Here is a 10,246-nt window from a genome sequence, read left to right as displayed (position 1 = left end):
GGCATCCTCAGTCAATGACGTCAGAGGCAAGAACGCGGGTTGCCAGGTTTACGCGCCAGTGTTGAATTAAAATGAGAATGAGGTGTTTCATTTTTTTATGTTTGAGTAAAAAAAAAAAACACAAATTACGGATAAATTATAAAATAAAAACAGACTCAATATCAATCTATCAAATGACCAGATTCTACGGTACATCTGAAAAGGAAAGCGCACACTGTAAAAGCGCTGAAATTACAAGAATCGGTATCAGCATTAGGAGGCAGCACGTCTTTGAATTATATAGCCTATTTCATTTTTTTTTTTTTATTAAAAAAAAAATATGATTGTATGACCAGGCCAATTCGAATAATTAGAAGTTTAAATGTGTGTAGGAAAAGATCATTTAAACCCAATATGTAAACGTAAAAAAAATGTCTGGCAACCAATAAAAGAGCGCGCCAGAAAATCTCTCCAATGGCATTCCTCGAGGAGTCCGTTTCTATGGAAGCCCGTTTACTCCATTTAAAAAGTAAAGCCGTGAAAAGCGAGCAGTAACGATGACTCAATCGAGCCCATTGCAATGCTATTAAAACATTTCAAATTATTACCTTTCACATATGCTATTAAGAAATGTCCTTAAATCTTGTGTATTATAATGATGACAATGTGTTATTTCGCGCTAGGAGATGCCACGATATTGCGCATGCGCGTACAGTGCGGCGCGACCATGGACAAGTTTGGGTCCATCTGGAGAAGGAGAACAACGACTGGATTTAGATTCAGATCACATTACAGATTAGACAGCAGGGCTGGGTCTACACTTGATCCCTGGGAAAAGGATCTCCGCAGTGTAAAGAGATCCCACATTTCAGAGCGATGAAAATCTGCTCGAAATCTACATGTGGTTTTGTTTAATATTAAACCCAGTCACACTTCCGTCTAAAAAAAAAGATTCAACTGCAGTACAGGATGTAAGGAATCAGCCATATTCCGGTGTCAAAGGGCAACTCCACCATCATTCTTCCTTATTAACAAGATGGTGTCATAAATCACATTTATAACAGTTCCAATAAAAGCAGTGATTGACTTTAAATGCTTTACCTTTTCTCCTACTAAAGTCAAACTCTTTATCAGCTTTCACATTTTTATAAGGTAGCTTTGCATACTCTAGATTTTATATATATATATATATATATATATATATATATATATATATATATATATATATATACAGTATATGTGGCTAATTCCTTTCAGAAAGAAATGGGAAAAAGCAAGATCCTTCCTAATAAATCCTGTTAGTTAATACAATCGGATTGTTTATAGGACTGTGGTGAGACCTGTGATGTTGTATGGTTTAGAGACAGTGGCGTTGAGTAAAAGACAGGAGGTGGAGCTGGAGGTAGCAGAGCTGAAAATGTTGAGGTTTTCGTTGGGAGTGATGAGGACGGACAGGATTAGAAATGAGTTTATTAGAGGGACAGCACATGTAGGACGTTTTGGAGACAAGGTGAAGGAGGCGAGATTGAGATGGTTTGGACATGTGCAGAGGAGGGACATGTGGTATATCGGTAGGAGAATGCTGAAGATTGAGCCACCAGGAAGGACAAGGAGGAGGTTTATGGATGTATTGAGGGAAGACATGCAGGTAGTTGGTGTGAAAGAGGCAGATGTAGAGTACAGGGGGGGGTATGGAGACAGATGATCCGCTGTGGCGACCACTAATTGGAGAAGCCAAAAGAAGAAGTTGATACAATGAGATTAAACATAATTCATTATAGTATACAAATATTTAATACCAATCTATTAATCTACTATTAATTTCAGAACCTTATGTCTGAAATAAACAGAATAGTTTAAAATACTGTTATATATAAATATTTAAAGGGCACAACGTGTTTGGGGAAGGTGGTTAGGGGGATGCGGGGGATATGTCCCACGCACTATTCAATAGATTACTAACAGATTGGCCTAGGGTGTGTTTTTTCTAGTGATATTTGCATTTCTCTTGGTTTTATTAGACAAAGTGCTACATTTAGCTGCATATGGTTTGTTTAGGCAATTTGTTGACTTTTGACTTTAACTTGTTAGCTTTTTTCCTTTAAGAAAATACAAACTGGACAGAAATGGACAGACCACCTCATATGTTCTGTGAATTCTATTACATTTTAGTGTAATATAAGGACATTATATAATATGATCTGTCTGAATCACCAAACTATACTGCAATATATTTCCATGAAGCAGCAAAAATAGCTTATTTTTTATATTCAACTTTTTTTTCTTTACAGTGATATGTGTGATGAACACCTGTCAAAAATCAGCATCATGTTTTGTTTAAATGATGGCCAATATTCAGTTACATTACCAAGGCCTGCTTTGCATGTAGCAGATAACTAGATGACTTTGTGGATGAGCCAGCTGTTTAAGTCTAAAGTCATGAAACTGTCATTCGCTGATTGTATTTTGTTTTCACATCATTCTGTCAAATCTTTTGAGACTGTGTGTGAAATATCCCATGAGATTAGCAGTTTATGGATTACTCAATTTGTTCTGGCACCAACATCCATCATAGTTAAAACCACAGAGGTCACATATTTCCTCTATGCCATTGCTTGATGTTAAAATGAACTAAAAAACTTAATTAAATCAGTATAAATGATGTTACCTTATAATGGTGGATAGTGCATATATAAAAAACATAGAACCCTGTGCTTTAAAGACCTAATAATGCCATACTGTTGTACATTTAAGGAACAGATTATCTGATCAGATAATAAAGGCATTAATGTCGGTTTGACTTGCAAAAGAATGAAATTGAAACCTTTGGTCTATAGAGTGAACATGATCACATACTGTACAGAGAAATGCACACAGTAATAAAACAGGTAATTAAAAAAAATGGTTGAACTCAGAATCAGAAAGTATATTTGCACTTACACGCTAGCTTTCGATGACAAACTTCCAGTTGCACATTTAAAATAAAAAATAAAAAAATAAGAATAAAAAAAAACTTAAATAAGGAATAATAATAAAAAAAAGTGGTATTGCACATTTCTATAAAGAAAAATTATTGCACCAAAAAAATACAAAAGTAAACAAATAAAAAAGTGGTATTGCACACATTTTTATTTAATTGCACAATGGGGAATATTCATGAGGTAGATCACTTGGAGGAAGAAACTTTTTAGAAAAAAAAAAAAAGGCTAAGATATTACCAACAAGCTGAAAGAAGTATGATATGAAAGTGGACGCTGTTTTAATGTCAAACCAATTTTTTGTTTTACTTTTTGGGGAACTGATCATGAAATTTTTCAGAATGAAATAGTGAATAGTGTCCATTTGATAGACTTGTCTCTCCCATTCAGTTCAGCAGGTCTGTATTTAGATCATATCGCACAATATAAACAAAATAAAAAGAATAGGTTTATGTATACTGTTGAACGCTTCAGGTTGTCCTTCAGCAGCCTACACAGGACACGTTTCCGAGGAGCTCTTGAAGGCAGCATGGTGCTCGCCGTGTCCTGAAATGGCCTCCCAGCGACAACACGCCCCCTACCGGCCGAGCCTCCGCCTGCACTACAGGAAGCTCCGAGAAGCGCATGAAGGCCATTCAATAGCGAGCGTTTTGCTAGATCATCGCCTGAATCTCTGACCAAGGGCATGGGACGAGAATTTCGGACTTCCATGGTATTAAGTAGTTTCTAAAGCGCCCGAAATCCCCCCAGCACTCCCGGATCGGCGACTTGCTTACCATCAGCGTTTCCATCAGCTTTCAGGATTAAGGATGGCCTTAATTTTGTTTTCGAGATCGCGGACTCCATTGATGAAATCATCCAGATCGTTGAAGGACGAGCTTAGGAAAGGTAATGGTGCTGCTTGGTCTGATTAATTCAGTGCTACTTTAAATGGACGGTGTGACCTGCTGTCTACACGACCCTCATTGTTTTAGCCGGTGATCTGGCCTTGTTTGTCTCTGACAGTACAATCCGACGTGGGGCAGATGCCGGTAGCCGCTAGCATGCACCCAAGCCACAGGGTTTAATAAGATGATGGGGCGAGTCAGGATTTCTGGCTATATATCATTTATTAGGTTGACCAACATTAAGAAAAATGTCCTATATTTTGGCTAACGTTGGGGTTTTAATACTACACACTAAATAAAAGAGTTAATCCGAGCTAAATGCTAACAGCAGGACACTTCACCGAGATACATTCATTTAAACATGTGGCTGTTTCATGGAAGCTACATTGTGTTTAATGTTATTATTTGGACTAAAACTGCACACCTCATTTCCAGAAAGTGGTGCAACTGAAATGTCCTTTTGGACAATGGGGGGTCTTTTTTCCCCCACACATTCTGACCAGAATCCATGGCTTTCTAGAGCTGTGTATCCTGTCACACAACTACCCTTTTCACCGGCGGGTTTGGATGTAAACCCCGTTGTCAGTGGTTTTACATGAATTTTCCCTGTCATAATAATCCCTCCATGCTTATTCTACGTGTCTTCAGGTCTATCTGCTATGCTTGAGCTGTTCTTCCAGGTTATTCGAGGGCAAAGTCCTTTTGACACAATCATGTCCTCGGTCATTACTCGCCTGCACTCATGAGTCTCTTTCACACTTGGTCAGCTCTCAGATCATGTATGTTGCAACTGTATATCTCTGGGCCCTGGTGTCCTTTTGCCTTCTTTCGTTTGGCCGATTTCTTTACCAAAAGTACACCAGATTCACCGAATGATCTCCCTCTATACATCAGTGTTTCCAGAAGCCTCACTTATTGATCTAAATTGAACATATGATTGAACGTATTGATTGAGAAAAGAAGTATGAAGAATGTCCTGACGTTTTCAAGCTGCAAGCTGTTAAGTAAGTCGATATCGGGAGGATAAATGTGATCAACACTTCCGTTCCAAGTTTCTTTTTTTTTTTTTTTTTTTAAACTAATACAAGTTATTATTTGTCTCTCCAGACTGATGGCAGAGGTGGATTTTTTTGGATAAAGGTATAATATTAATTCACAGGGGAAAACATAAAAGCACAAAGGATCTGCTTTTCTGCATCAGTGTTTGGGCTTATAGACGAGAGGATCTTCTTGAACGCTATTATAAAGCTGAGATTCGGACTTAAAAACCTACAGATTGGGATGAAACGTGTGGCTCCATGTAGGTGAGAGGGGTGTAGCTTTATGTTCTGGCTAAATGAACGCAGCATTCTGCAGAGTTTTGAGTTATTTAGCAGTGATTCAGGGTTCAAGCACATTTTGGAGGTTACCAGTAACAAATGTAAGGTTTCCTGGTATTCATAAGATACGTGGTGTCACTTCAAAAATGTCCCCATGTTCTTTTCCTTAAACATTGAACGTTCATCATGTGCATCAACATATATTGGTTTAGCAGATATAATATGATTTTGGTTGAATTGGTAGTTAATGAGTGCATTGACTCCCAGATTATTGTACAGATGAAGTACTTCATAATTCAGTGAGAGATTTATATGTGCTTCTTTTTCAAGCTGTTACCATGAAGATGGAGGTTCACAATTGTATAGGATGTCTTAGGATGCGGCAGCATAAACTTTTCCCTTCGATTGAACTTGAAGACCCAAACCTGTTCCAGCATGGCGATGTCCCTGTGCACAAATCAAGATTCATGTCTTACATGGTTCAAAGTGGATTATCTTCAATGGCCTGTTCTGACCCCAAACCTATTGGATGCTTGGAACTGTCCTGCCTGTCTAGACTATATGTAATTACAGGGTAACTCACCTTTTTTTAGAAACGCATTCCAGTTTCGGAAGTGTTTAAAGGGTGTAACTCAGTGATGTATGTATTACATGTAAACATCTCATTTGGAACGTATAATAATGCAGGTTATAGTTGAAACTACTGTGAACGACCCTTGTGTTCATTGAGAAAGTCCGTTCTCAATTCTGTGTTCAGAAGCAACAACAACTACTACAACAAAAAACATTTAAAAGGGACAACTTTAAAAAAATTGTATTTATTTATTTTTTTACATTTGTTGGGTGTAATATAGCATAAAATTAATGATTAAAAAAAAAGTGTGGATCAGATACAAGTTGACATTTGTATCCCGAAGCATAGTTTTTAACATATTTGCATCTGATAAATGGATTATTTTATAAATAATTAATAGTAGATGCGTTAGACTTTTTTGAATTCAGAAATCGACCAATAATTTGTGAACAATATTTAATATGTAGATTGATTTCTCCTCGCTAAACAGTGCGTTCTCTCACATAGTCACATAGAATACAGATTAACATGGCAGAGGTAGAGCTGCATCCCTAGAAACAGAGCAGGACAGAACCTTTAGGTTTATTTATTCTTTTATTTTTGCACTATAATGGCCTGTTTATGAAAGGGGTCATGTGTTAGAAGTTTGAAGACACTTAAGTAAATGTATGATTTGCTGTCTGTCTGAAACAAAGAAATAAAAGTTGTACCATATTGAATTGCATAAAATCATATATTTTTTTCCCCCTTACACTTCATCGTAACTGGATGAATCGCATCGCATCTTTAACGTATCCTTGAGTATGCATGGAAATGCGAATCGCATCTGCCTCAGTTAGGGACATCCCTTACATATATACATAGGGAGTAAGGCAGCACTGGCTCATTAAAGAAAATGTTTGGTTAGAAATTAGTTACACAATTTTCAACTCAACCTAAATGTAGTTCATCATTCAAGACATTCATTATATGGCCCAAAGTAGATGTGAAAACCTGATCCATTATGTGGTTTATTCCCAAAATATTGCCACAAAATTGGAAGCAAGCACAGATTTGTATATAATGTATGATGTAGCATGATTCCAAATGTTTAATTTTTTAAATGTAAATATGGAGACTAAACCTTCTCTAGCATGAAGCGTGATTTGTCTGAAGAGAAACAATATACAAGGATGATCTGCTTTACTTTTATAAAATCTTTTATTTTTATGATTGTTGAATCTTATCTTTACAACTGATGAGCCTTCCTCCTGAACAAATCGTCTTGGTAGTGTTCAATATTAGAGCTCATGCCCTTGAATAACCTGGGTTTCTTGGTAAAAGTCTGTCCTCTGCTGGAAGCAGTGGATGAAAGTTCATCAGGTTTGCACCTGACAAGGAGGGAATCCCTTTAAAAGCATTGAGCAGATGTTCTGCCTGGGGTGAGTCGGTGCGTGAATGTTCCGTATTGCACAAAAGGTCTTCGAGTCTTAGAGGTTTGTTTGGATTCTTCTGCATATGTGACGGTATAAATGAACAAGAATGTCGTTTTGAAGCATGTCGTAAAAATGGTTGTTTAAAGATTTTTACAAAATGTTTGACATTTTAAGAGACAGCACTAGATAAATATAAAAAAAATTTCATAGGGTTTTCAGCTATTCAGCTATAGGTGATTTTAGCTATTTTACAGGTGCTACTCACCATATTTCCATATTTCTCAGTGGTCATCTGATCAGTTTCATGCTGTATAGATACACAAGTCCATGATTTTCCATGCAGATGTCTCTTTCAATGTTTGTCTTTTGCTGCTTAATGCATTTGGTTTAGATGCATGCGTCACTGACCCAAAACCAGAGATCGCACAATTAATAGATTTCAGTAAGTTTTTTGTTAGAGCTTTATAGAGTCTATATAAATTTCATTCAATTCAATTTTTGTTTTTCTAGGAAAGCTGAAAGAAGTAGCCTGTTTGAGTTGTACTGCTCTACGCCTGGCTCCAAACAGGTACACGAAGTTTGAATGGCATGCAAATGTTAATTCTAATTTACTGTACACTGAAGCACAGTTTATTTCTCTGTGAAACTCTCAAATGGATTTGGTGAACTTTGTCTGATTTCTGTGTCTCTCTGTAACAGCCCCGCGGTTCTCAGAGGCAGTTCGGCAGCTCCGACGTTATCTCTCGGTCTGTATCCTGACCATTCATATGTGCGTCAGTGCTCACTGACCAGTCCATCTCGTCGTTACTGTGCCGTCCTTTTACCCAACTCGGGTGCACTAGGCCACGCCCACTCCGCCTCTCATTGGACCGTTGCGCAGTGGGCCGCGCCAGTACGGTGGCTTCACACCTCAAGCTGTCTCCGTGACGACTCCAAAGTGGAACGCTCGCTGCGTTCATTAAAAGACCGCAATAAAAAGCTAGAGGAGGGAGGACCCATCTACAGCCCTGCTGTGGACGCTGAGCCAGTGCGGCGAACGCTGGGGCAACGCGTCATTGACGAGGTGAAGCACTACTACCATGGGTTCCGACTTCTGTGGAACGATACGGCCATCACTGGACGCATGCTGTGGAGAGTATTGAATGGACATGCGCTGTCACGAAGAGAGAGGAGACAGGTACAAACACACACCTACTTGCACAACTGACTATATTATTACATGTACAGTATCTCACAAAAGTGAGTGCACCCCTCTCATTTCAGCAGCCATTTTAATGTATCGTCTGAGGGGACGATACTATAGAAATAAAACTTGGATATATTTTAGAGTAGTCAATGTGCAGATTGTTTAGCAGTACAGATTTACTGTCCTCTGAAAATAACATACAGCCATTATTGTCAAAATATCTGGCAACAAAAGTGACTACACCCTAAGTGATAACAGCTGTATTTTGTTTAACTACGCAAAGCCACATGTCCTATTCATCATGTCATGTTTTTGTCTGCTTGACAGAACCATAAAAATGTGTGTATCTTGTAGTAGAGCAGTTAAAAGTTGGTGATTTTCAGTTCAATTCTCTCATACTGATCACTGGATGTTCAACATGGCACCTCATGGCAACGACTCTCTGAGGATTTGAGAATTAGAATTGTTTGCCTCGATGCATTTTTGTATTCTAGTTACTTCAGGAATTGATGCTTTGTTTAGTCCATTTAACTACACACGGAGCACTGTTTTCCCACGGACCATTATTACTGATGCACCACCCACTAAACTCTGGAGCACTCATCAGGTAAACACTATGGAAGCCCGTTTTCACAAAAAAAAAAAAAAGTTTGCTTAACTCCGACTTTTTTTTCTCGGAATTCCGACTTTATTTTTCGCAATTCCGACTTTTTATTTTATGCGGTGAAAACGGGCTTTCATAATACACAGAAGACGCTGCAGAATGAAAAGTGGAGGAACGGGGAGAAAACAGCGAAGGGCGAGATGATGATCCAGGCCAAAGAAAACAGCAGAAAGTTTCCAAAGTTTGGGATCATTTCAAAAGAAAACATATTTATTTATGATTTTCTTATTTATTTATTAGTATTTGCATTTTGGTGTAATGTGGCAATTACATACATTAAATGGGTTTGGTTAATACAAATAGTCCTCTATGCAATTTCAGCAATAAAATGTATGTTTTGCTAAAAGGGAAACTAATTACTTGTTCATTTTAAGAGACTTATATTCTCTGGTATAGTTAGTTAGTGGTCAGTTTTTTGGCTTGAAGTTTGTGAAACCGGGAAAAACCCAGGAAAAATCCATAAATTAGCTGCTTTATTGTTTAATCCGCGGGGTTGAAAACATGGGAAAAAAGTAGCGGCTTATAGTCTGAAAAATACGGTATTTCTTATCCAATTTCTTGATTAATCGATGGAATAATTGGTAGAATACTCTATTACTAAAATAAACAATAGCAGCAGCCCCAGTTTGAAGGAAAATTTTTATTTTATTGCAGTAGGTGGTTTTATTGTTATCAGTAGCTGACAAAACTAACTTTTACTAATCAGAAGATTAATCACAATTAAGCATTTGTGCTTTTCTGTCTTGACTCCTGTTGGTAGTTGGATTGTGTGTGCTGTACTGTCTTTACTCCTATTGGTAGTTGGATCGTGTGTGCTTTTCTGTCTTTAGTCAGTAAAGTACTGTGTAATACTGTCTTTCAGCCATTGACAGTCACTCCATAAAGTCGATCCATATTTGTTATTTTCATATTCGTATTTCAGTGACCGTTAATGGTCTCTAGTTGCTGCAGTGTTTCAACATAGCTTATGTTTTTACTGACTAAGACTAATGCTTTAGTCTTTGTATAATGACAGTCAGCATCTGTTCATGTGACCAGAATAATAATTTATTTCACCACCTGTGTTCCAGTACCGAAAGCAACCCTGAGTCCTTCCTTAAGTCTTTCACGAATGGCAGGCCAATTTATCCCCTTCTTGTTACATGATACCAAAACAAGGTTTCTAAGTAACTGTGGGAAGATGCAGGGCGTTTTAAACCTGATCCTGCACGCAGGGGTAACTTGCAGAAGTCCATCTAAGAGAT

At 37.8% G+C, this 10,246-nt stretch overlaps 1 protein-coding gene across 4 annotated transcripts in view; it reads left to right on the top strand.

Moving 5' to 3' along the window:
* Positions 1 to 3,546: 3,546 nt before the first annotated feature.
* Positions 3,547 to 10,246, top strand: part of letm1 (leucine zipper-EF-hand containing transmembrane protein 1) — a 29,816-nt gene continuing 23,116 nt past the window's right edge. For 2 of the 4 annotated variants that reach the window (XM_046877042.1, XM_046877051.1), the window contains exons 1-3: positions 3,548 to 3,845; positions 7,663 to 7,720; positions 7,852 to 8,329. In XM_046877042.1, coding sequence (XP_046732998.1) covers positions 3,767 to 3,845; positions 7,663 to 7,720; positions 7,852 to 8,329 — 615 coding nt within the window. In that variant the 5' untranslated portion in view covers positions 3,548 to 3,766. Of the gene's footprint in view, positions 3,846 to 7,662; positions 7,721 to 7,851; positions 8,330 to 10,246 lie in introns of all 4 variants that reach the window. The other 2 variants (XM_046877033.1, XM_046877058.1) reach the window with 2 other exon arrangements.

This window comes from Silurus meridionalis, chromosome 2 (assembly GCF_014805685.1).
Source record: "Silurus meridionalis isolate SWU-2019-XX chromosome 2, ASM1480568v1, whole genome shotgun sequence".
Taxonomy (NCBI): Eukaryota; Metazoa; Chordata; class Actinopteri; order Siluriformes; family Siluridae; genus Silurus; species Silurus meridionalis.
Note: the sequence above shows the minus strand (reverse complement) of the source record. Positions and strands in the feature narration are given on the sequence as shown.